This window comes from Sinocyclocheilus anshuiensis, unplaced genomic scaffold, assembly GCF_001515605.1.
Source record: "Sinocyclocheilus anshuiensis isolate Anshui unplaced genomic scaffold, SAMN03320099.WGS_v1.1 scaffold775, whole genome shotgun sequence".
Lineage (NCBI taxonomy): Eukaryota > Metazoa > Chordata > Actinopteri > Cypriniformes > Cyprinidae > Sinocyclocheilus > Sinocyclocheilus anshuiensis.
In genome coordinates this window covers 1142635-1169567 of record NW_015552614.1, presented here as the reverse complement: position 1 = coordinate 1169567, position 26933 = coordinate 1142635, and the positions used below count along the sequence as shown (strand labels likewise).

Below are 26933 nucleotides of genomic sequence, written 5' to 3'. Positions count from 1 at the left end.
ATCCTTTTGCGTTTCATGATAGAAGGTACGGTAAGTCATACAGGTTCAGAATGACATGTGTGGGTTAGAAAACAATGATAGAATTTTCAATTTGGGTGAAACATTTCTTTAATCACTTCATTATACCTTTGAGGCCAAGCCTCATCTTTTGACATATTGTCCCTCAGATTTGTATAAAGTTATTTACAAAGTAGAACAAGAAGAAAATATAGTCAAGGAGATAAAAGATGAGAAAAATTATGGAGGATACAGCAAGTAGTAGAAAAGGTAATAAAGAAGAGCAGGAGATAAATGTGCTTAACAGTTTCATAACATTATTGCCGCCTCCAGAAATCACTGTCTGGATTTTAAGGAACAACCTGGAGATGTGGAATTGAAAGGAAATCAATTTAGCCTTGTAGGGCATATTTAGCATAAGAAATATTTTGCCTAGAATGAAATGACTCAGAAAAGGGTCAGACAGTTGCTCTGAATGGTTGCTCACCAGCAGGAGTTTCAGCCACTGCTCGCTCCGTGACGTCACTGCGATCCAGTTGCAGTTGAGCAGACTGACCTTGTCATCAATAAGGTTCTCCTGGCTACAAAGTAAACCCTTCAGGGTCTCTGCCAACTCCCTCACCAGTTTCAACTGTGGCTTATGACGCTCAGTGTCCTCCTGCGTCGCCTGGGTGGGAAAGATGATGTTTTAATATGTTGTTTTTGAGCTTTTCTTTTCAAAAACGAAGTAACTTTTTTTCTTCAACACACCCACCTTCTTGGAAACAACACAGCACTGATAATAAACGAACAATTGCTAACAATTCGCCTTTCCACTGAAAGGCATTTTAAGTGTGGAAAAACATGGATAACAGAACTGTCATTTTTTGGAAGAACTAATCTTTTAATGACTAGCAAACTGTTTCAGATATAAACAATGCTGCTGAAATGAAACCAGCTGAGTATTCATTTACCTTTGCCCAAGACAACTCTGCATCCAAATCGCTTGGCATGCCTTCCACTGAAGAGCGGCGCGTCAGTTCCTCATCAGTAGTTGCCAACCATTCTGTCAGACTGTTTACCTCCTTCCTAAACTTCCTTAATAACTTTAAAAGCTTCTCCAGTTCTTGCTTTCCTTCTGTTACCTGCACACAAACAAATGAGACGTTTGGAAAATCAGCCAACAAATGTTCAGCATAAATGGAAACTCCTTCAAAACTATCTCAAAGATAGTTACTACATAAAAGAACAGCATTTATTTGAAACAAAAATCTTTTATAGCATTCTAAATGTTTTTACTGTTAATTTTGATCAACTGAATGCATCCTTGCTGAATAAAAAAAAAAAAATTCTTACTGTCCCCAACCTTTTAACAGTAATGTGAATAAACTTCTTCTATAAAAGATACTTTTGTTTTATTTTAACATAATTTCCATACTTTCATTTGTGTAATTTCATGGTTTTGATGATATTACTATTATCCTTAAATGAGAAACAGTAACAATATACAATGAGTATCTGCATCAAACTAGTACTGTACACGTCTTACATTTAGCGTTGTATTCCCTTACCTGCGAACCCAAATTATTGTATGCGAGTTTGAGGGCCGTCAGCCTGTCGTCCAGCTCCTTGGGTTGCTCTGTCTGTTGCTTCTGCACAATCTGTCTTCCCATCTTTATCACCGCCTCCACCTCCGATTTCACTTCACTCAGATTCTTATAGAACTTCTACGTGGGGGAAATAGAGAATGTGATTAAACTCAGTGTGATATTGCTACCTGACAAGAGCCAAACGGCAATTTATGTTAAAACAAAAACTACAATTAAAATGAGAAATTTAACAAAACAAAGAATTGAATTTGAACAAATTTCATACAGTATGAAGTAATCAGTTCAATCTCCACAACTATTCATGCATTAACAAATTAATGTACTCATAAAAAAAAAGAGGAATAAAAGCTATTACCCACCATGCACTGATCCAACTGTGACTGTACCACCTCCTGCTCCACACTCTGAATACTCAGCACTCCCAGCTTTCCTTTCACCTCCTCTAACACTCGCTCACATTCCCTCAACCGTTGATCAAAGTTAGCCGGCTTTTGGAAATGCCTGAACTTGCCTTTCACTTGCAATAAATTATCCTAAACAAACACACAGAAAACAGGCATTTGTTAACAGGTATTTGATTACTTGTTTATTATTTGCTTAACGTATTTATACAGGAAGGATCTGTGACTGCGACAAAAAAAAAAATCAGCTATCGAAAATTATAATTCTTACATATGTTGCATCAATCTCTCCAATCACTTTCTCTGATGCGTCAACCTCGACAGCCTTTTTCTTCATGTCATCGAGAGTCACTTCATGACCATTCAACTCAGTCTGAATTTTCTGTTCAATGAGATAATAATAAGGCAATCATAGTCATCTTTAAATAATAACTAACTAAATAAATAAACAGAATACTAAGGATACTTAATTTATTTAAGTCAAAAGAGCTCACACCCTATGATATGATATTCTGGCCCTTATGGAACCGGAACTATCCGTTTTATAATTTTCCATACAAAATTCATTAAATTAAAGTTCTTTAAAAAGATGTTATGTGTAAATAAATAAATATAAAAAAATTAATAGGAATCGATGACACCATACATAGGACAAACGATTTGGCAGAATGAATAAAGATAATGTAAAGAAAGAATAAAATAAAATAAATGGCACATTCAATGAGATAATAATAAGGCAATCATAGTCATCTTTAAATAATAACTAACTAAATAAATAAACAGAATACTAAGGATACTTAATTTATTTAAGTCAAAAGAGCTCACACCCTATGATATGATATTCTGGCCCTTATGGAACCGGAACTATCCGTTTTATAATTTTCCATACAAAATTCATTAAATTAAAGTTCTTTAAAAAGATGTTATGTGTAAATAAATAAATATAAAAAAATTTATAGGAATCGATGACACCATACATAGGACAAACGATTTGGCAGAATGAATAAAGATAATGTAAATAAAGAATAAAATAAAATAAATGGCACATATATGAGATAATATGAATACCTGTGCCTCCTGAGGTATCTGTGCAGCGTCTATGCCATCTGCTATGTAAGCAGTCAAATGTCGGTCAGTGGTGTTCAGAGAGTCCTGAATGAGGCGCAGGGTTTTGTCGTTCTCCTGGGCCCACTGCAAGCTCTTCTCCAGCTGCTGTCGCCTTTGTAAAGCCTTTTATTGACACCAGAAAGCGGAAGAGAATCAAAACATGAAAAAAAATCCAATGAATATACTTAAGGTTTCAGCTGCAGCTATATAGCCGAGTCATCTTAAGTTCCTACCCTTTGCATTAGTTCATCCCAGCGTGTGTTGTAGTCCTCCACTTTTTTGTGTATGAGCTCATCGAGGACTCTGCCATCCATAAGGGTCTGGGCTAATTCACGGATCTGGTTGCGGTTATACTCAGGATGCTCCCTAATCATGGTGTCTAAAGACTGGAAGGGAATGGGAAACAGCTTTAACACCAATGATTTATGTCATTTGAAAACGTAAAACTTAATAAAAGATGCTTTCCATGGTGATGATGCAAGATTTAATTTTTGGTATGACTATTTTATCATTATCAGTGCATATATTAGCTCATAGTAAAGAAAAATAACAAATGAGATCTATTTAATATCTCAAATTCTCCTAGGCAACCAATTGAGTCTGTTCTGGTAGCTAAAGTCAAAACAAAATAGTTTAGCTAAAGTCTCCTACTTCTCAGTTTAGTTTCCTGGTCTCCCGAGTAAATCAGTGTATAACTTCTAGAGCAGGGGTTTCTCAAACTTTTTGGTCAGCTGAACCCCTTAGATGTAAAATATTTACTTGAAGTACCCGCTAAAAATGAAAAAGTTAATATTTCAACTTTTTACTTAACAGCACATTCGCATGTTCACAGTTCTCTGATGTCAGTTAATGGTCACATCACATGCAAGTAAACAAATACAATACTTAATCATTTTTAGTACGTCTTTAAAAAAAAAATATTATGTCCAGGGCTGCACAACTTGGCCAAAAATATATTGCGTTTATTTTGTCATGTATTGTGATTGAAATGTGAACTGTGATATTACATTTTATCTCATATGAAAATTGTATCTACTGTATGTATCTATATATCTATATACATAAACAATATTGTGATATCAGTTTTATATGATTAATTTTGCAGCCCTATTTATTTATTTTAATTTTCCATTTAAATTTAAATTTTGAAGTATTTTCTTTTCAACAACTCGCAAACCGCCTGCAGTTCCCTCACAAACCCCTGTTTGGGAAACACTGCTCTAGAGTTTCAGAAAAGATCATCAATAATCATCTGAGAAACATCTGAGACAAAGTGGAAACTCCAACAAGAATGGCATTTAAGTCGGTGTCCTGCAATATGAAAGAGTAACCTCTAAACAATAAAATGTTCCTCTGGGACAGAATGACCTTTCCAAGTCAAACTCTAACCTAAAATGAAAACTGTGTCATCATTTACTCAGGCTAATGAAATACTAAACCTGTCTGCTCTTATTTTTCCAGTGGAACGCAAAAAGGAAATGTATTTATACAGCTCTTTTAACATCAACGGGTCATAGTGACTACAGGCTGTGAAGCTATAAAAAGGACGAATAGAGCATACGATTTCATACATAATATTCCAAGCTTCTAAAACCACATAATATCCTTATGTGAAGACCAGACCAAAAACTACTCCTTTAAAATAACCTATAATTATCCTTCCTTTAAAATAACCTAAAGTTACCTATATATGAATATGCTTCCTCTTTTAGTAAACAGTCTCATTATATCTCTGAAGTTAATCTTAAAGATTTTCAGCACTCACAGTCAAAGCATCTTCTATTTCCTCTACACCTCCTTGAAGGCTTTCTGTTTCATCAATTTTCTTTTCCAGTAGGTCCATCCAGGCATTCTCCAACTCCAAATAAGACAGCAGCTCACACCAGCATGCCCACACCTCCTACAACAGCCAGCAGAAATGGGCATGTGGTTAGTCAAACATATCACATTGGGCCTGGGTCCTGAGAATTTGATCAAAGGTGAGAAGAACCACATTAGTGGTTTGAACTGAAAGGGCCTGGTGCTAGCAACATCAAAGTCATGGGTTTGATTCCCAGGGAACACACACACACACACACACACACACACATCACACCAGCATGCCCACACCTCCTACAACAGCCAGCAGAAATGGGCATGTGGTTAGTCAAACATATCACATTGGGCCTGGGTCCTGAGAATTTGATCAAAGGTGAGAAGAACCACATTAGTGGTTTGAACTGAAAGGGCCTGGTGCTAGCAACATCAAAGTCATGGGTTTGATTCCCAGGGAACACACACACACACACACACACACACACTCTGATAAAATGTAAACATGTGGATGAAAGCCAAATTAATCACTATCTGACTCCTGAGCACAACCCCATCACTGGCACAATATCAAGCTCACCTCTAAAGTCTTGCATTTTCCATCGAGCCGGCTGCACAGTCGCTGGTAGTTAGAAGTCAAAACATCCAGTTCTGCCTTCAGGGCATCATGGGCAGCAGGAGGAGCCTTTGAAATGAAATTAGTGACTTTATCCGTCAGTAGCTTCACCTTTGTTTCCTTTTGATGGACTTCCTCTTGAGCCCGCTGAGTGGGAGAGAGGAGAGGGGATTATGTGAGCATTCAGATGTTTTTACCAAGGTTAGTGAACATCAGCATTCTCTTAAGCCTCTGCTTGCAAAGTTAAGCTAAGCTTGGCACTGGGACAGAGAATACAAGATCCCTGCTGTTGACTGTCGTTGAACTTGGGAAGTTGAGAGCAAAAATTCGCCCCATTTACTTCATAAAACGCCCAAAGCAACAGGATCACATCGAGGCGAAAAGCTTCTGTGCACCGAACCGGCACCTGTTAGGAAATGAATATATCTCAGTTGTCTAGGTGTCAGTCTTCTGCTATCATGACAACTGTCTGGGGAGCTTCTCAGTAGAACAACAACTTTGGTGACTTGGCACTTTCAATGAATGGGGTACAAATTGGTGTCCCTTGACTTGTTAAAAGCAATAAAGGCACAAATCCCATGTTCTCTAGTGAGATTAGACGCGTTAGATAAGCTATTATCGAACATAAAACTAACACAGCACGAAAAGTAGTCAAACAATGTCTGTCTCCCTGTTAACATGTTGATTTTGGCTTGTTCCACCTCAATGGTCCTGTTCTTCTTGGGGTAGCCAACAATAAAAATCATATCGTAAATGTCGTATTTTTGACATAATTCAGTCAATTGATATTCAGTTCTTTGTACAAATCATTTTTTTGGTGAATTTAATTAATTCATAGTTAGTCAGTCCAAAACACTTGTGTGTAACGTGTAGCTGTGTAACACTATCTATCTATCTATCTATCTATCTATCTATCCATCCATCCATCCATCCATCGGTAGAAAATAACTAAAAACTCTATCACAAAAACAAGCATTTAAAACTCTGAGCATATCCCACATTTTGTTAACAGTGTTTTTTTATAAATCATTTTACCTCTGTACTCTTACCGTATGTCTACAATTGTTTCCGTTTTTCTTTTCCATTTAAGATGTTATACTTAAAAGAGACATCACTGACAACGCCATTAATGATGCCATTTTCCTCTGAAGAAACAAGTTTAAAAAGAACAAACCTTTAGCTCCTCCACTGCCTTATGAAGCTCCTCAGGTGTTTTGTACTGGAAGTCTCGCTCCAGATACTCTTCCTCCGCCTGTGTGATCCACTCCTGCATTTCCTGCATCTCCTTCCTCAAACTCACCGTCATGTCCAGCCCTCCTTTCAGGGCTGATTTCTTTGCATAAGCCTGAGGATCAACAAAAAACACAGTTCATTTTTGTTTTAATGACTACCTGAAAATGCTCTAATAACATCAAAAAGTTTCACTTAGAAATCGCCTATGTGTGAAAATGGTTTGCGTAGACTTTTGAAGATTGAAGATCACCTCGTAATTAACTGGCATAATGCACCGTAAGCCCAAGTGGCCCGTTAATTACCTGTTTGCAAATGAGCTCCCACTGAGCATTGAGCTCATCAAGCATCTTCTGTATTTTGATGGCAAACGGTGTCTCAGCTTCCCTCTTCAAGGCCAGACCCACCTCATTGATGCCGTTCAGACTTGGTTGGACGGTGTGGATGTCGTTCACCAGAGCCTGGCGAATCAAAAGAGAATGTTTGAAATAGATGGTCTTGGCCATCCTGAAAACCAGGTCATGCCAATGCATTGACCCAATTCTACTAGATAGAAGCAAAGCTATTGCCATTATTGCAGCTACCTTACCATGGGGCACAAAAAGACTGAGATACCATTTGAAAAATGTAATTTCATGTTAAGCTGCAGTTTTCATGACTGGTAAAATTAAAAATCATTTCCTGCCATTGCCTGAAAAGAGAAGGCAGGGTCTTTACTGAGTCAGGTCCCAATGGGTTTACGGCTTATTCAACCACCGCTGTGGCTATATTAGCAGGTCTCCCAACATATTTTTGCAGATTTCATCTTAATGAGAAACAGCTCTTCTTCTTCCAGACCAATGCTTTAATTTAGGCTACGCTTTGCTTCTGCATAAAAAGTACTCTCTTCTGAATTTAAATTTTTGGGCCATGTTTGTGAAACACAATGGTAAGTTTCTGGATCACGGTTGTTATTTTAGCACATCTTGCTCTAGATAAGTATAGCATCAAGAGCTCTATTCTAGTTTGGAACACAAACTTAGTTTTTATTGCTAAATAAATAATGACTGTCCTCACCGTGCACTGTTCCAACTGTTTCTCCAAAGCCTCTGCGTCTCCCAGAGCTGGCCATTCCTCATTCAGGAAAACATCGACCTCTGCCATCCACTTCTGCAAAGTCTTTGTGTCATTCTACCATTGGATGAAATGATACTTTATCAGAAGATGCAGTCACATTTTCTACTACACAACCCATATGAATTTAAGAAAAGCTTAATAAAAATACAAATAACTGTCAAATAAATCTACAAATATTATTTTCTCTATTATTTTGAAAGTAATAAATTACACATATTCCTTATTACTAACCATAGTATATGTGGTATTTTGGTAAACATCTTGCATATTCATACTAAATAATCATACTGAAGTGAGGCGATCTGATAGTTTTATGCAATTTTGTATTTTTCTAAATATGTTTTGGCTACCACCAGTTTTTTTTTTTTTTTTTCCAAGAACAAAACATTTTCTGGTATGTTTTTTATGATACAAAACCTTTTTAAGGTATTTTATTTAACTCCATTAAAGTAATATTCTGGGTTCAAAACAAGTTAAGCTCAATTAACACTAATTGTGGAATAATGTTGATGAAAAAAAAAAGAAGTGAATGAGACCTGTAAATGGAATCTGCAAACATTAAAATACTCACGGTTTCAAATTTATCACCACAAGGTATAAACAACATGTGTGTTTGTATGATGTTAGTAAAAAAACATCAACATTTATTAACCTTTCTGTGTAGTTACAGTATAACCAAATGAAAATACCTTTGAATGACCTTAAAAGTGATGAGGACAACTTTACAGGTCAAATAATACACGTTTTAATAAAATAATGAATGTGAAATGTTTTATAAAATTACAAGCTTCATATGTATGCTTTTAAATCCTCCAAAAAAAAATCTCATTCACTTCCAATGTAAGTGTCTCTACGTAACTTTGATTTCTGCTCTTTTTAAAGAAAACAAGTGACAAGTTATTACATGTTACAAATCCTTGTTGATTGAGCTTAATTCCTATTGAACCAAGAATCATCGCCTGAGATAGAAAACAGCAACCTTTAAGCAATTAAACTTCTCTTCTCTGAAGGATGTAGTTCAAAACCTTGTAAGCTCTCTGGGTAGGCAACTGACTAGTTGTTGAGACACAGTCAACATTTTCATGTGCCTGCATTCAAGCACATTTTTTCTTGGAAAGCACCCAGGCGTGTTGTAGGTGAAGTGTGTCTGCTACAGAGAAACTAGAGCCAGTGTAATTTGAGGAAAAGCCTCATCAGCATATTGTTTCAGCACGTGCCTGGAACTGCTGTAATTTGGTCATGTGATCCTGCAGCTTCTGGATGTTCTCCTCCAGCTGCTCAGACACACGCCTCCAGCGCACCATCACGTTGTCCAGCTCGGTCCGGTACTTCTGACAGATCTCTGGTGGCGCTTTCTGGAATACCTGCTCAGCCATTTTATTTAGGTCATCCACATCACCCTGATGCTCCTTCTGTGCTGCTTGAATTGCCTGAAAAATATTTTGGCACTCAGTCAATGTGCATAAAAAAGTAAATGTAACCAAAATATTTATAATAGATTAAGATAAAGCAACAAATATTAACTGATTTTTCTAAATAACAAATCAAATGTTCCTCATGATCTAACATAGTAAATCTGGCCTTTTGGTAAACTTGTTGCATATTAGTAATAAATAACCTATTAAGTGAGACAATTTACTTGAAATCTACTAGAAACCAAATCAATCCACTAGAAACTAAAGTAACATTGATTTCTAATGAATTCTATTGATTTCACTGATACTAAATACTACAGTTAATCGTTGAGTGTACAATTGTTTGAATTTTTAAATAGTTTCTACATTCCCAGTTTAATGTGCAGTATCACAATTGGAATCTTACACAATTTAATAATGCTTTCAGCCCTATTGAACACATTCACCATTAATGTAAACACATTTTACAGTAATAGTAAACAAACAAAGCAAGTAATATTATACAAGATTTTTTAAAACACATTTTACAATAAATCAAATAGTTGTAATTAATTTAGCACAATTTTGCAGATTTTACTCAAAAAATCAGAGAACAAATTGCAAATAAAGTCAGTCGATGCTGTCTGAGTCTGGATAAAAGTAAACCATTTGTAGGTGTAAACACTACTATTCAAATATTTGGGGTCGTTAATATTTTTACATTTTTTATTATGCTTACCAAATATGTATTTATTTGATCAGGAATACAGTAAAACTAATAGTAAAAAAATAATATTGTGAAATATTATTACAATTTAAAATAACCATTTTCTATTAATATATTTTAAACTGTAATTTACTCCTTTGGTGGCAAAGCTGAATTTTCACAAGCCACCATTCCAGTCTTCAGTGTCACATGATCCTTCAGAAAGTATGCTAATATTGCTGATTTCTTATTATCAATGTTGAAACCTGCTTAACATTTTTGTGAAAACCTTGATACATTTTTTTCAGGATTCTTTAATGAATAGAAAGTTCAAAATAACAGCATTGATATGATGTCTTTAGAAATATTATAAATCTCTTCACTGTTACTGTCACTGTTGATCAATTTAATGCATTACATGCAAAATAAAAGTATTGTTTTCTTTCAAAAAGGAAACCTGTTTGAAAACAATGATTTTATATATACATTATAATATTATATATACATATGTGACCCTGGACCACAAAACCAGTCTTAAGTAGCACGGGTATATTTGTAGCAATAGCCAAAAATACATTGTATGGTTCAAAATTATCTATTTTTCTTTTATACCTATAAGGTTCTATCTGCCATATTCTTATTCTGTCACAACTTATTTACATTATGTGATTTTTTTTTAAAGTAGCGTACATTTTGGGACTGATGTATGAAAGAGACTTTTTCTCCATATCCAATATCACTATATGGAATGCAAAAACTTTGAAGCTCAATATCTCGAAACTGCTCAGAATGCAGATAGAACCCTATAATTCCAAGGTGACAGTTTGTTTTGTACCACTACATAGAGCTATACAAAGCTTTTAAAATGAGTTTAAAGCTTTTTGGTCACTATGTTAAAGGGACTGCATGTAAGAATTTTCATGTGTTAATCACTTTTTTATTGCCAAGGTGTGAACAACTTGTAACAAAACTTAAAAAATGAGACCTTCCCCATCTTCCTACGTTGTCCTAGGAAAGTGTGCAGCACATATTTACATATTAAACTAAATGTGGCTCACATCAGTGTGGACAGTGTCTGGCTGTTCATTAACAGTATTGCTGTAAAGGTACTTCCAACTTCTTTTTACTTCTTTTATATTAAACTAAATGTGGCTCACATCAGTGTGGACAGTGTCTGGCTGTTCATTAACAGTATTGCTGTAAAGGTACTTCCAACTTCTTTTTACTTTTAAGCGAAGAACAAAAAATAACTTTGCAGTGAGTATATCAGGGCCATGAATTGCGTCCAGTCTCTTGTATGTTACACGAGCACAAGCAATAAGTTCCTGGCTGCAGTTCACTTAAGGGTTTCGCTAATAACAAGGGTTTCTTGTTATCCCTTTAAAATCCCATACCTTGATGTCTTTGAGCCTCTGCTCCATTACAGGGTACTCAGTCACTGCTATGGAGGGTATGGCTAGTTTATTCTCACACTGCTGCAGCCAAGTCAGCAGCGCTGCCATCACATCCTTATAACGTGCTGGTGGAAGACTAGACTGGACTAACAGTAGAGAAAAGAAAAGAAAACATGTCTGAACACACAATCTCCTACAACACCTGCTAACAGTCCTGCAGCTTTCCACAGAACTCAAATGCCCATCATTCACAAAGCTCAACAAATGCCCCACTCCCTATGTTTGTTTTTCACAAATAATTCACTATTGAATAAATGTTACTTTTTTAATTAAAATGATTGATTAATTAATTATTAATCACAATTTAATAATTATTAAATAATGTTTCAGCTACTATTCACAGTAAATTGCTGTCAGCTCCGTTTGCAATCACATAATTCTGATGATTTTCCAACACAAACAGCATAGAAAAGAAAATATGAATAAAGAAAATATGGTGGATACACATCGGTATTAGTATAGTTTATGTTTTAAGAATTAGTTAATAAACACTTGTGTAGCATAACAGGAGAGAGATGCCCGTTGATTCGAAAAATTTATGAAAATGCTGCCAGCTCAGAGGCTACCGTGATCAAACCAGACCACACTGCAATCTGAATCCTATGTACAAGTGCTGTCATAGTGCAGTATGTGAGTGATCCACTTTTAAACTCCCTCAACGTTAACCCAAATAGCATAGCGCTAGACATCCCTCACCCAAGACAAGCTGTCTTTCCCTGGCCCTCAGGTCCTCGAAGACATGGTGGTAGTGCTCTTGGAAGGCAGAGATGTCAGCATCAAAGAGAATAGGCGTCTCTTCTTTCTGCTGCAGTTCCTGAAGTTGTTCATGCAGCTTGTCCACTTGTGGCCGGAGAACGGAGAGGCGAGCAATCTCATCCTGTGAAAGGTAATAAAGAATTGGTCTTGTAACGATTCAAGCTAAGTCGAATAATAGCACAAATACTGGCAGGAAAATGGCCCCATCTTTTTGCTGTCCACCCTCGTCACCTGGAGTGGGAATAAACATGAATATTTAGCACTTATAACCTGACTCATAACTTCAAAATGTCTATATTGATTCAAATGCAACAAATATTGTTTTGTTGCGAGGCAAATGTTTTTACAGACTTCACAAATTCAATAAAAACTTCATAAAATCCCATCTTTAGCTTTGAGTTTACTTTCCACAACTCTTTCATTGCACCTTCTGTCCTTTAATAAAGAGCTATATAGAGCTTATTTATGATATGCTGTATATAAATTCCAATTGGCAATAAAATAGCTGTAATAAAAATTTATTTTTACTGATCCAATAAAAATAGTAACGTTGTAACTTATACAAATAACATTATTGCTGTCTGCTGCCATTTTAAATTCTCAGTTACGTGAACATGAAATAACAAAACTTTTTTATATATATAATTGAGAAAGAGGGAGAGATTTTTTGATTGTTGTATATATCCACATTTGCAGAGAAAAGATATCATATATATATGTATATTTTATATCATAATTACTATTTTCTCTGCAAATATTGATATACATTGATGTTTTATTTTTTTAATTGATAACTAATTAATTAATATGTTTATGCTTATATAGGTATATGGAGGGTTAGCGTCTTTATATATGCATGTGTGAAATAGCAAATGATTAAACCTGGGGCACAGTAAGATAAGGAATGGTTTAATCTCATCAAATGATAAAATTATCACAGACACTCAAGGTCTTTAGGGAGACATGTCTCTTCTGAAAGACATTACAGAAACAAGGATCTGGCAAAGAGACAGAAGCAAGAAAGACTCATAGGAAGCTGTCAGGTACAGATATATTCAAGGATGAAAGAGGTAAGAACAGATGAACAAAGAGAGACTTTAAACCTGCAGAGCCTTGAACACTCAAAACTTTTTTAATCACACAACTTGTCTCTCTGCTTGTTATATCATATTCATTAATCTAACAGGCCATGTCTACCCCACTGAACATAGTCCACATCCATCAGACAGTGGAAATGTGTTCCTTTTTCAATTAAATCATCCAATATAAGTACCACCATCATAGCTAAATTACATAAAAATCTAACTGCCAGCCAGAGTCCCCGTCAAAGGGGTCGTTTTATGAGAAATTGATTTTCCTTGATCTTTTGACATGAAAGATAGAATTATTGCATTCTGTTTTGTAAACCTGTAAAATGTAAAGTAAAAAGAAAAGAGACAACTATATTAGAAAATATATTAGAAAAAAAAAAACGAAATAATTTTTTTCAAAATCACCCCTTTATATAAACTTCTGGGGCGGGGACCTTTCAGCGCAAACTGTATGACACGATGTATTTGTTAAAACGTAGTTAATGTAGTTAACATTATTTTCACCCAAAAAATAAATTTTGCTGAAAATGTACTCACCCGTAGGCCATCCAAGATGCAGATTAGTTTGTGTCTTCAATAGAACATCAGATTTTTGGTGAAATCTAGCTTTACATCACTTGCTCACCAATGAATCCTCTGCAGTGAATGGGTACCGTCAGAATGAGTCCAAACAGCTGATAAAAACATCAGAATAATCCACAAGTAATCCACACGACTCCAAACCATCAGTTAATGTCTTTTGAAGTGAAAAAGCTATGTGTTTGTAAGAAACAAATCCATTATTACGGTGTTATTAACAAACCGTTGCTTACAGCTAAAACACAAGTTCACTATGCATACTATTGCCTCTACCAAAAAGTCACCTTGTCTGAATCAGGAGAGAGATATGCACAGATCAAGCACAGGTTACAAGTGAAAATGGTCCAAAACAGGACAACGGGAGATGCACTTTTTGACTGGAGGAAGCATTATTATTGATTATGGATTATGTATTTTGGCCAGAAGTGACGGTTTAAAGTTACAACGCCTTAACAATAGATTTGTTTCCTACAAACATGCAACGTTTTTAACCTCACAAGATGTTAACTGCTGGACTGGAGTTGTGTGGATTACTTGTGGATTATTGTGATGTTTTTACCAGCTGTGTGGACTCTCATTCTGACAGTACCCATTCACTGCAGAGGATTAATTGGTGAGCAAGTGATATAATGCTAAATATCTCCAAATCTAAGTAAATTTGAAGAGTACATTTTCAATACATTTTCATTTTTGGGTGAACCATCCTCTAAATGGGGTCATTTTTTTAATGTTATTTTTCTTGTGCCAGTCTAAATTTCAGGGACCTTGTTAAAAATATACAAAAAAAATAACCAGCTGTTCATTTCTAATTTTGGGAACCTTTGGAAGGACATGCAGACATAATTGTGGAGGAAGTTCTGAAAGTTATGGTATGTTTTCCAAGTAAATCAAGCTCTTTTATCTCAAAAGATCAAGAAAAAAAATTGAAGGTTATTTGTCTTGTCGGACATGATAAAATGTCCTGCATAAATGCATCCTATGTGTTGTTTTTTTTTTTTGCCTGAGATCAGATGAACACATGCAGCGGGTAAAGGGCATTGTGTACCGGCCACCCCAAAAGCACCATTGTGCCCTCTCCCTCTTATGCAGGTCCCCTTAGAAAGAATTGGCATGAACCTCATCGGGCCATTAGAACGATCTGCACTGGGGCATCGCTTTGCATTAGTCCTAGTGAATTATGCAACTCGATACCCAGAGGCAGTGGCACTCCGCAGCATTTCCGCGAAAAGTGTAGCGGAGGCCCTGTTTCGTCTAATCTCCCGGGTGGGAATCCCGAAAGAGATTCTCACCGATCAAGGCACGGCGTTTATGTCACGGACTCTCCACGAACTTTACGAACTCTTGGGCATTAAATCGATTCGCACCAGCGTTTATCACCCACAAACAGACGGTCTGGTCGAACGATTTAATCGCACATTAAAAACCATGATTCGGAAGTTCGTTCACGAAGACGCCAAAAATTGGGACAAATGGCTGGAACCCCTCTTGTTTGCCGTGCGCGAGGTCCCCCAAGCCTCCACGGGGTTTTCCCCCTTTGAGCTTCTCTACGGATATGTGGCGAGGGGGGCGTGGTTCAGCGAGGTCTGCACCGGGAGAGAGAGGCAGGAGACCAGCGGTGCGTAAGTAGGTCAAATGATAATCACCTGTGTCTCGTTTCAGTAATAGGTGTGGAGAGACCGGATAAAAGGGACCACCTGGAGCATGGAAGGCAGAGAGTGACTGACTGGGAATGCGAGCAACCCGGGGAAACCGGGTTACTGGAGCAAAGCATATATAGAGCTATATTCTGAGTTATTGACGGAGAGTTTGAATGCGCAGTGAGCGCCTTGTTCTGTTGTATTTACTGAGAGACTTGAATAAACACTCGCATCCCAGTCCGCCGACCCTGTCTTCTTCCTTCCTCCCTCTTGAATCATATCACAGGCATTATTACCTGGCCAGATACAGGAAAAGACTGACTTTGCCCTGTATATGGACACAGAACAGACACACATTGAAACACAAATCTACAAAGGAACAAGACCCCATGCACGAGGACAGACACTGGTGGTTACCCTGCAGCGCTCAAGCTGAATCCTCAGAGGCTCCGGCTCGCATGCGGGCGGCGACTGCACCTTGAGCCAGTTCTCGGCAACCGCCACAGCTTGCTCAAGTTGCTGGAAGAGATTGTAGAAGGCCAGGACTTTGGTCTGGTAGGCCAACCACGCCAGCCTTTCGGCCAGGAGAGCGCAGAAGTCGACCCATCGAGCACGTAACTGCTGAGCTGCTTGCTGGATGTCCTCGGAATTCTGACCATCTTTAGAGAAAGATCCATTAGGACAAATCAGACTCATGCATATTGAAACAGCATTTGCTGAGGCAATTAAGCCGGCAAAGGCTTTAGACTTTCAAAATAGCTGGGAAACGTCCCATCGATGTACATCTCTATCTATTATTAATAAAGCTGACATTATGCAGGATTTTATTACTTTAATTAGCAGCAAAATGCAGATTAGTATGCTCCAAATAAGATGGGGGATATTCGTGTGTTTTTTACAAGACAACAAGGGCAAGTTTTGAATTATGCAAGACTGATTGAAAATCAAGGGGCGTTTACAAGACATTTGAACTGAAATTAACATGTATATGAAAATAATCACTTCAAATGTATTTACCGCTAGTGAGTTGATCCACCAAAGCCTGGGCTGAACGAGTGGCTTCTTGTAACTTCCTGAACTTTTCAGATTTTTCCCTGTCAATTGCCTCAAAAATGGTTGAAAAAAAATCACACAGTAAACACCAATGAAACATTTTTAATAGGTATTGCATTACGTGATTTAATAATTGCATTTACATATACTTTAATATATAACTATTACACTTTACATCATTTAAATTTAAATATATTTCTAATATATAATACATATTAGAAATACTGTATAATATTATATAATAATAAATACACATATTAAAACATTATATTTCTACTTTCTAATGTTATAATAATATTTTCACTACACATTAATTTGTTGTATGAATCAGGTAAATCACTACAGAACATGCTAATGTAGCCCTACCAGCACTTTCTCATACAGTTCTGCCACACTGCCCTCCTTACGGGAGATTGAGAACTCTGGATTTTGCAAAACAGCCTCTGACCGGGTCATAAAACTGTGAATTTCAGTGAAGTCCACATCAAATCTGCAGAGAAATTGATGAGAAAACAGCAAAACAAATTAGTTATTCTTGTTTGTTTGTTAGTCACTTGAATATTGTTGGGACTTAGGCATTGATTACCATTTTTTCCCTCACTGCAGGCTTTGTGTTTCAGTATCATTTCTAAACTCAAAAGTGCAGTCTAACTCATGCAGTCAAAAAGTAAAAGAATTTATTTAGACAAAAAAAAACAAAACACCACATTCCTCATCAGTATCTCGTTTTATAGTAAAAATATGTAAAAAGCTTAACACAACATAAATTCCCCTTTAAGAAAAAATGATAATTTCCCCTACAGATATTAGGACTTGTTTTCAGAGAACCTATCTTCATCATATTTTTTAGATAAATGAACTTGAAAGTGATATAATTTGTTGTCTAGAATTAGACATTCTTCATTCATATTACAAAATGATCATACTGAGCGATCAATAGATTGCATTGCGCAAATCATGCTTTAAAACACTGTTTATGTCAATAAACATATGCAGTAAGATCTGTTTGTAAGTTTGACTATTTTAGCTATTATTGAACCCTAAATCTAGTCCTATAAAATTATTACTTAAAGTATTACATAAATTCAACATTTAAAAATGTCTAGATGTTTATTCCACAACCCTATGCAGGATGACCGGTTTGGAAAATGGATGGATAGATGGATAAATATTTGTTATTTTGAAATGTGTTTCTTTAAAATTGGAGATCTATATACTAGCTATTGTGCTTTTAAAATCTGATCGAATTCACTTTTAGCAAATATATACATTACATTTTTGCAGGGATAAAAATGCATAAATTAATGATTCATACTAAACAAACTCACTCATTATGTCCAATTAAATACTCTATACAGGGCTGTACGTTAACTTTTTTTTTCACATAGCACTGGTGCTACAGAGGTTGAAAGTTTTGTAGCACAGGCCAAACAGTTGTAGCACAAGTATAAAACGTCTGTTATCATGTCTGAAAACAAACACAAGTAATGGAGTTCATCACTTAAACAGGCACTGATGTTCCATATAGAGCACAAAAAATACAAACCATCACAAAAATTGTTTTTAGACAAAGTTTTCTTAATTTGCTAAAAATGGAAGAGTGCAAAAACATAACACCTCTTACACCTTAACAAAATATAAAATAAAAAAGAATGGCAGACATTTAGGCTAAAGTGAGCAAAGATAAAAATCTTTGTCATTATTTTATCTTTGTTATTAGAAAATAAGAACAAAGATATACATTACAAATACACATAATATACAAATAAAACAAACAGTGCTTCATTTTTCAGGTACAGTATTTAGAAGTAACATTGAAGAAATTGAATGAACAAATATAAGAGCTGCACGCGTTTTTCTCTCTCAGCTGTTTACTTTCCTTTTAGACATAACCGACTGTGTTTATATGTAAACCTTGTGTGTTTTTCACAGTATTACACACAAAATCAATCAGACGCGAAAGACAACTTAGTCCAATAATCAGGCGCTTTTTGACAGGCTCTCGTGAATTCACAGATATTTTATATATATATATATATATATATATATATATATATATGTCGCACTGTACAGCCCTGCTATAGAATGAGAATGTCCTTTCCCCTAATACCCCCTAATTCTTACCGGCAGATAACAAGGTAGCAAATCATGTTCATGGCTGTGATGCAATTAAATCTTATTGGCTATTTAAAAAGAATACACAAGCCCTTCAATATATTCCCTCACAACTTTCTGTTTCAGTTGGAAATACATCAACACAGGGGGGAAAAAAGGAACTTTAATGTTGTCTTTTAAAGCATAAACATCAAAATAATGATTACCGTGTTATTTTCTAACAATCAGTTTTACAATCTATTTCAACAATCTTGAAATAGTGTTATTCTAGATAAAACATATTGAACTATCAATGTGATTAATAATAAAAAAAACTAAACTCACAAAAAAACAAACATAAAGCAAAGCTTTGTTGTCATAAATGGGTCTACATTTAGTGACCTGTGACAAAACCGAGGTACGTAAGCTCACCTTTTCCGCAGTTCTGAATCAGCAACAATCTGTCGCTTCTTCTGAGGTGGAGGGGTAGACATGCTCTCCTTAGTATGCTTCACCATCTTTTTCTGGTTCGTGGTCACCTTGGTGACAGTTGCCATGGTTGTATGCGTGAGATCTGACTGGGACGTGGTGACAATAGTTGAAAACTAAGAGAGACAAAAGTTGTTAGACAGGCAAGAGTAAATGTATATACAGTGGGTACGGAAAGTATTCAGACCCCCTTAAATTTTTCACTCTTTGTTATATTGCAGCCATTTGCTAAAATCATTTAAGTTAATTTTTTTTCCTCATTAATGTACACACAGCACCCCATATTGACAGAAAAACACAGAATCGTTGACATTTTTGCAGATTTATTCAAAAAGAAAAACTGAAATATCACATGGTCCTAAGTATTCAGACCCTTTGCTCAGTATTTAGTAGAAGCACCCTTTTGATCTAATACAGCCATGAGTCGTTTTGGGGCTGCAATATAACAAAGAGTGAAAAATTTAAGGGGGTCTGAATACTTTCCGTACCCACTGTAAGTCTGATTCTTGTGTGCATATGAAAAGAGAGAGTGAGATACAGTGAGAGTGCTTTATTTATTCTGAGTGATGGCACGGCCATGCAGGAAGCCATATCAAATTCTGAGAGAAATAGAAATAGATGGAACAGTATTGCGGAAAAGATGAGACACAGTAAATGGAATTGCATTAGCATAACCACCTTGGTGCTGGTAAGCTGAAGCGACTGTACCAATTTGTCCCAGCGCTGAGCAAACCTCTCCAGCTTTGCCTCTAGTTTCCCAGCAGCCTCTTTGCTCTTAATGTTGGTCAGCAGATCTTGAACGAGGGAGCAAAGCTTGTCCATGGTTTGCCTTTTCAACTCCAGGTCTGCTTTTAAAATCTGAGGAACAAAATTCAGCCGACATCTTTAAGTTCTGAAATTCATTCATAAAGGTATAGTCCGGCCCAAAATGAAATTCTGTCATCACTGTCATTCCAAACCTATATGTTTTTCATTCTTCTATAAAACACAAAAGAAGATATTTTGAAGAATATTGGTAACCAAACAGTTTCGTTTCCCATTGACCTCCATTATATATATATTTTTTTTTGGTCCATACTATGGAAGTAAATGGGACCTGAAACCATCTGGTTACCAACATATCCTCTTTTGTGTTTCACCAAAAAAAGAAAGTCATACAAGTTTGGAACGATATGAGGGGGAGTAAATGATGACAGAATAAACATTTTTGGGTACACTGTACTTTTAAAGTCAGTCTTGAAAACCTTGAAAAACACAACTATATAACATCTAACTTTAATTGTTGCATTAGTAAAAAGGCCTTATTTCAAACCCATTACAAAGGATTTCAATACGAAACGGCATTTGAAACCCATTTTACTTCTGAAAATTTCATGAACATTTTACATGTCATGCAGCATATTCAACAAGAAAAAAAAATCGAAACACTTGATTGTATCCATCAGGACTTGATTGTTAATCATGCAAAGTAGGGTTGACTTTAATGCTTCAGTGAGTTTGGATTATGTGTGCCACTTACAGCGAGCTTCCTGAGGTTGGCGGCTACTTCATTTGGGTCATTTGTGCCGCTGCTTTGAATGGACTGAACTAACTCCTCCTTCTGAATCAGCCAAGATTCAAACAGCAGCTATAAAAAAAAGCACAGCGGATTAAAGGAAGATTGTGAGATGTGTTCTGCACTGCTGCTTTTCCTGTTTCTTTTGAGCACTGGTGATGTTATCACGCTGACTCTCTTGAGAAAAGAGGCCTTCTAAACCTTTGTTTCCCCAGACATGCTCTCATTATAGTCATTTAACTGGCAGGATTCAAAAGACGTTTTGAGAGCTGCTAAATGCATTGTAAAAGCTTTTTCAGAACAGTCTGGAAGGATTCAGTACCTGTTCCTCAGAGAAATGCTGCCAGCACAGCAGGATCTTTTGGAGGAGGATCCAACGCTCTTCAGTCCATTTGCAGATTGCTGCCCATCGTTCCCCAAGATTCTGTGTAAGTAGCATGGGGGTGTTATGGAAAACCGATTCAAGAAGACAAAACATTATACCACAGTTATTTAGTCCAAACATCCAATCAGACCTCAGGGTTACAAAGGCCACATTCACACTGCAGAATACGGTTTTCAGTCCTGCATTTGAGTAATTAATGTAGTTGCATTCACAAACATTTTGGTTATTTACGGGATTGTCAACTGTATTCTATAACCAAACTCACACCCATACATTTTCAGCATAACCGTAATTTCATAGAAGCCCTGCTGTGTGAACGAAACCATACTGGATAACTAATTGTTATTACTTGTTAATAATCACATTATAGTGCATGAGAGCCACTCTGCACTGCACTTACGCGTGCCTAGCTGCGCATAAATATCTTGCGTTTTTTTCATATGTGGTTTTACAGAGATGCAAATATGAACTATGTGTCATCTGAAGGTTTAGGTCCAGTCACTGTCCTCCACCGGAGCTCTTGCAGCCAGACAGGGATAGATTTATTATAGAATATTAATCCTAACTCTGTCCTGCTTGGGTAAATCAATGACAACATTTACCTGCAGTTTTTCCTCCAAGGCTGCGGTGGCGCCATCACCACTGTTCTCATCTACTACCACCACCATGTGAGTCAGAGAGTTCACTCTCACTTGCTCCAGCTCCAGATTTTCCTGTAAGAGCTGTAGGGACAATTATGTCTTTACTTGCTTGTTTTTTTGTTTATCAAAAGAAACACCAAAAATTTACAGTACATACTTTTTGCTCTTCAATTTGACGCTTTATGTCATCAAGTTCAGGTCCTAAGGGCTGTGCTCCCATTCTTTTAATCCGCGTTTCGGTTGTGTCCAGCCAATCAGAGAGCTGCTTCAGCTGCTGGTGCTGCAGGTCCATCAAAACTTTATGAAGCCTTGAAATTTTCCAAAACATCAATTATACGAAGGTTGTAAATAGCAAAGGTCTTTCTGTAAAGAGTGACAGGTTTATATTCCTGGCTAAAGGCTTATCATGCAAACATGTGATCACCTGCTCTGTCTCTCCATACTGGCCACACGCAGATGTTCCCAGCGAGAGTTGAGCAGATTCATCTGTTCCCGCACCTCCCTCTCTTCATCATCAGTCAGCTGCCCTCCAGACAACAACACACTTCCTGCTTTGAGAACACGGCCCACACTGCCCTGATGAGACGTTAACTCCACCATGTAGCCCTGGACACAAACACACACATGCATACAGTGCAATGGTAAGACATTTAAATGTACACATTTGCCATTGCCTTTGATGGACATTAAATACGGAGATTTAATAATTATTTTATTGCAAAATACTAAATAATAATAATAAAATAAAAAGTAGCTTTGCAAGGGTTCGACTGTCAACGATTAAAGAAGATTGCAAGCAACCAAGCCACAATTTTTGCCATGCAAATTGTAAAATTCAATATATAAAATATTTGTATTAAATTATATATCTTTATACATTTTTTTTATACATATATAAAATCTCAATGACTCCAAACTTTGGAACAGTGGTGTGTATACAGTATATTTAAAAATGTGTTAAAAATGCCAGACAAATATATGATATATATCAGTAAGATATATTTTTTAAGCAAGAATTCAGTAAATTGATCAAAAGTGACAGTAAAGTCTTTAAAATTGTTACAAAATTATTCCTTTTCAAATAAATGCTGTTCTTTTTTAACATTCTATTCGTCAAAGAAAACATTTTATCCGTTTTTACATTTTACATTTACATACTAACTGTTTTTAATATTGATAATAAGAAATGTTTTTTTTAAGCTGGAGTAATGGCTTCTGAAAATTCAGCTTTGCCATCACAGGAATAAATTACATTTTGAAATATATTGAAATACTGTAATAATATTTAATATTCATTAATATATTTTAAATAGTAATAATATTTAAGAGCATAAGAGACTTCTTTCAAAAACATTCTTTCAAAATTTCAATTACCCCAAACTATGGAACAGTAGTTTAAAATTTTTAATATACACATAAAATTTATTAAAAATGATCCATGTATATAAAACAGTTAATGTACACTGTAAATGGCCTTAAACATTGACTACATGACATAAAACTTACAAAAACGGCATGATTCCAACACAGCAGATCTATCAACAAACAAAAATGTGCAAAGCAATAATATGCTTTAAGAACTCTTAACTTGTCTGCACTAAGTTTCTTTGCACTGGCATCTAAAAAATTAATCTCTCTGTAAATCTGTTTTCACCATTAACACCTTCTCTCAATGAGTTGTTTCACTCAATATATCATGCCATTCTCTCAGTCATTTAATATCCCCATATAACTTTTCAATTCACACCCACGCAAGGCACAGTTTGATCCTTTGACTCCCAGACCAACCATTCTGAAAGATGTTGGAATATGAAACTGAGAAAACACTCATAATTACCATCTGTCAGGAATGGAGAAATCTGATTTATTCAGAGACTGTAAACACTGGGGGCTTACGAAGATCTGGGTTAATAGTAACAGCCCACAACTTCTTGAACAATATATCTTTGACCCAAAACTTTCAAACAGCATCCTTCACCCTTTGGGTTCAAAGTTAGTTTGAAGAAATTAATCACCTGTCTGAATTTAGAGCCGTTCCTCTGTTTCACACAAGTGTAAAACATCAGTCTTATATTGGCCAGATGTCAGACACTGAATAAGCGTATATAGACGTGTCAGCTGAAGAGCATATCTGGGACAATACAGACTTAAATGTAACTTTATAGACAAAGTCTGAATGCATGGGTAGTTATGAGTTATTTTTAGAGCAACATGAAAAATGTATTAAGAAGAACACTGTAGTTTGGGCAAAATTAGTATTTATTTGTTTAATTAGTCAAAACTAATGTGTAATTGTTACTTGGAATAATCTTATCTTAGGGCTGTCAAATCGATTAATCGCATTTAATCACAACCAAAATAAAAGTTTATGTTTACATAATATATGTGTGTGTACTGTATATATTTATATGCATAGATAAATACACATACATACATATTTAAGAAATATATATATATATACACACAGTACACACACATATATTATGTAAACATAAATGTTTATTTTGGTTGTGATTAATCATGATTAATCAAGCTGACAGCCCTAATGGCTCAACAAAAGCTGTAAAGGGACAGTCTGAACTTATATTTTTCTGCATGGCCTTCAACTTTGGGCAAAGGTCATGACATGAGACTTTGAGCTTATGTGGAAAACCAAAGCTGTCATATGGCAGCTAAAGCTCATGAAATCACAACAAATACAGCTAGCTTTAATAGCGATTCCTGGATCATCTTCACCTCTAGAGGCAATCTCTATTGTCTGCTGATGCTAAAAAGACATAGGACATGACATCATTGTCTTTGAACATTCATAAACTGTTTTTGGGTGTAGTCCTCCAAATTTTTGCTCTGAACTAGTAGCCTAACATGACAGCTGTGCACTAGTCCTTCTGGAAAGATCCTAATTATAAGCTCTGACATTTTAATTGAGACATGATGTGGATTTAAGTGATTTTGGTGTTACTTTGTTTAGAACAAAGGTGCCTATGTCATGTTTCATTCTCTCTTTTTCCCCTACCGATAAAGACGGTAGGTTTTAAATGCAGAAACAAAACTACTTTATTACTCTATTTATCAAGTCAGCAGAAGACCTGCATTATTATGTGATAATTTGGGGTCACTGACACAAAATGATGAACACTAAATCTCCAAACTAAACTGTACAGTCAACATTCACAATTAATTATAGCTAGTTCAGCCATAGTGCTTCCTCTATGATTACTTTAATTCACAGATGGAAATTTGGAGGCCTAGTTTAGTTTGCAAAATTGTGCAAATCTGTGTTCATGTGCCCATATCTTTAAAAATTATCCTTCCAACATCTGAAAGCAGCATTAAAGACATTAAAGCTGGAATTTAACAAAATTAACGACAGATCTTTTTTTTCCTTCTTGTAGCATACATCCAAGTGAAACAAATTATTGTTTCGAAAGTAATAAATGTAGGTCAGGGTCTTGGTATCCATCGATTGTTGATTGTATGGAGCTTGCAGTTGATTTTAAGAAAGGGGAGGGGTTTAAGTAGACTAAATAACTGGAGAAGTCCGACATACGTCACCAGAGAGAAGTCTATTGTATCACATAGGATCAAGATATGACATTTTGAATAAAAATTACAAGGTAAAAAAAACAAACATCATTCACAATAAGATCAATAACTAATTAGAAAACAGTGAATATTCATTTCATTCCGACTTTTCAACATTCAACCAAAATCCAGTTACTGTAGATATTCTAGTAAGTAAACAAATCAAACTTTAATCATTGTTCTAGTGTACTAGTGACATTAAAAAATGAAAGTTAAAGCCAAATTTTTCAAACAATACATCACCAACTGAGAAAAATATCACCTGTGGCCAGCAGAATCATCAACACACTCATCTACTTTCACCTCAAAAGCTTCAGAAGACAAACTGGCAAATTACCTCATGGGTGTGAAACTGCTCTTTGACTTCTTCGACAAAAGACGAGATGGGTGGCTGTGCTTGCAAGCCATCCTCCGCAGAGAGCAGCCAGGTCAAGACCTCCTCCAGGGCACTCTGGTAGCTTTCCAGCTCATTTAGCCCCTGTGGCAGGGGACTGGGGGACGGTCGCAGTTCATCGGGCTTGTCTGGAGACTGCAGGCAGATAGACGGGAAACAAATGGATTAGATGATGGTATGGATTTAAAAATAATACAAATATTACATTTTGGTCACACTTTAGTTTGGGGACCAATTTTCACTATTAACTAACTATTTACTACGACATTTTCCTCAATAAACTCATAATTTGCTGCTTATTAATAGTTAGTAAGGTAGTTGTTAAGTTTAGGTATTGGGTTTATTAAGGGATCTAAAATTAGGTCATGCAGTATAAGGCATGTGCTTTATAAGTACTAATAAACAGCCAATATGCTAGTCATATGAATGTTAGTAAGCAACTAGTCAATAGTGAGAATTGGTCCCTAAACTAAACTGTTACCTGAGTTTTTTGTATCAAATTAAGACCTGCCTAAAGAGCATATTGGCAATGAGGAGGCAGGGGTGGTTGGCTAATCATGGGTACACACACGTGCGCCACTAAAGCCCCTGGAGTATTGGCTGTTTCATCCTCAAAATCTGGGTGATCTTTAAAGTTAGCCTTCTCATTTTCTTTTCCTGCTTTGGGAAATACCCTCTGCCCTCGCATGTGTTTGAGTGTAATGCACTGGCTGACTGATAATATCAGGGTGGTTTCAGATTGAATTTGAAGATTGTGAGGGGCCTCTTGGTTTTGAGTTATGATTTAGCACTAGGTTTATTAGTGGTGCTCGTGGTGTTGCTCATATTTCTTCAAATTCCTAACCATGAGTATTCAAATTCGGTGCATAATTTGTCATACCATTTGCACAGTGGACAATAAAAATTCTAAGTACACAGCTTATTGAGATGAGGTATGCAATTATTTTTCTAAGCAACCTTTATACAAATCCCATAGACTGACAGTAAAGAAGAGACTTGAGTCATATCTTGGGGACCAAAATATCTTTAGGGTGACTAACCACCTAGAAACTACCCACAACAATATGTTAAAAAACACTCAGAAGACTTTCACAACCACATAGCAAGGCTTTGGCGAACACCCACAACTCCCTTGCGTTTTACACCAGTGTTATTTTAGTGTTATTTGTATACGATTATAGTAATTACATACAATTTTAATGACCTTTTCAGTCTTCATTTTAATGTTAAAAGTTTTCGAATCCATTCAGCC

At 36.1% G+C, this 26933-nt stretch overlaps 1 protein-coding gene across 1 annotated transcript in view; it reads right to left on the bottom strand.

Annotated features, from left to right (window-relative positions):
- Positions 1 to 26933, bottom strand: part of LOC107665951 (dystrophin-like) — a 127385-nt gene that overhangs the window by 74102 nt on the left and 26350 nt on the right. The window contains exons 11-36 of the mRNA XM_016457021.1: positions 25625 to 25723; positions 22127 to 22308; positions 21860 to 22010; positions 21664 to 21783; positions 20999 to 21100; positions 20641 to 20748; positions 19800 to 19979; positions 19065 to 19237; positions 16905 to 17028; positions 16503 to 16590; positions 15903 to 16144; positions 12119 to 12299; positions 11363 to 11508; positions 9086 to 9298; positions 7809 to 7922; positions 7058 to 7213; positions 6697 to 6867; positions 5487 to 5669; positions 4860 to 4994; positions 3328 to 3480; positions 3056 to 3217; positions 2259 to 2369; positions 1946 to 2119; positions 1548 to 1703; positions 951 to 1121; positions 485 to 664 (exon numbers count right to left, since the gene is read on the bottom strand). Of these exons, the coding sequence (XP_016312507.1) occupies positions 485 to 664; positions 951 to 1121; positions 1548 to 1703; positions 1946 to 2119; positions 2259 to 2369; positions 3056 to 3217; positions 3328 to 3480; positions 4860 to 4994; positions 5487 to 5669; positions 6697 to 6867; positions 7058 to 7213; positions 7809 to 7922; positions 9086 to 9298; positions 11363 to 11508; positions 12119 to 12299; positions 15903 to 16144; positions 16503 to 16590; positions 16905 to 17028; positions 19065 to 19237; positions 19800 to 19979; positions 20641 to 20748; positions 20999 to 21100; positions 21664 to 21783; positions 21860 to 22010; positions 22127 to 22308; positions 25625 to 25723 (3975 nt within the window). The remainder of the gene's footprint in view (positions 1 to 484; positions 665 to 950; positions 1122 to 1547; positions 1704 to 1945; positions 2120 to 2258; positions 2370 to 3055; positions 3218 to 3327; positions 3481 to 4859; positions 4995 to 5486; positions 5670 to 6696; positions 6868 to 7057; positions 7214 to 7808; positions 7923 to 9085; positions 9299 to 11362; positions 11509 to 12118; positions 12300 to 15902; positions 16145 to 16502; positions 16591 to 16904; positions 17029 to 19064; positions 19238 to 19799; positions 19980 to 20640; positions 20749 to 20998; positions 21101 to 21663; positions 21784 to 21859; positions 22011 to 22126; positions 22309 to 25624; positions 25724 to 26933) is intronic.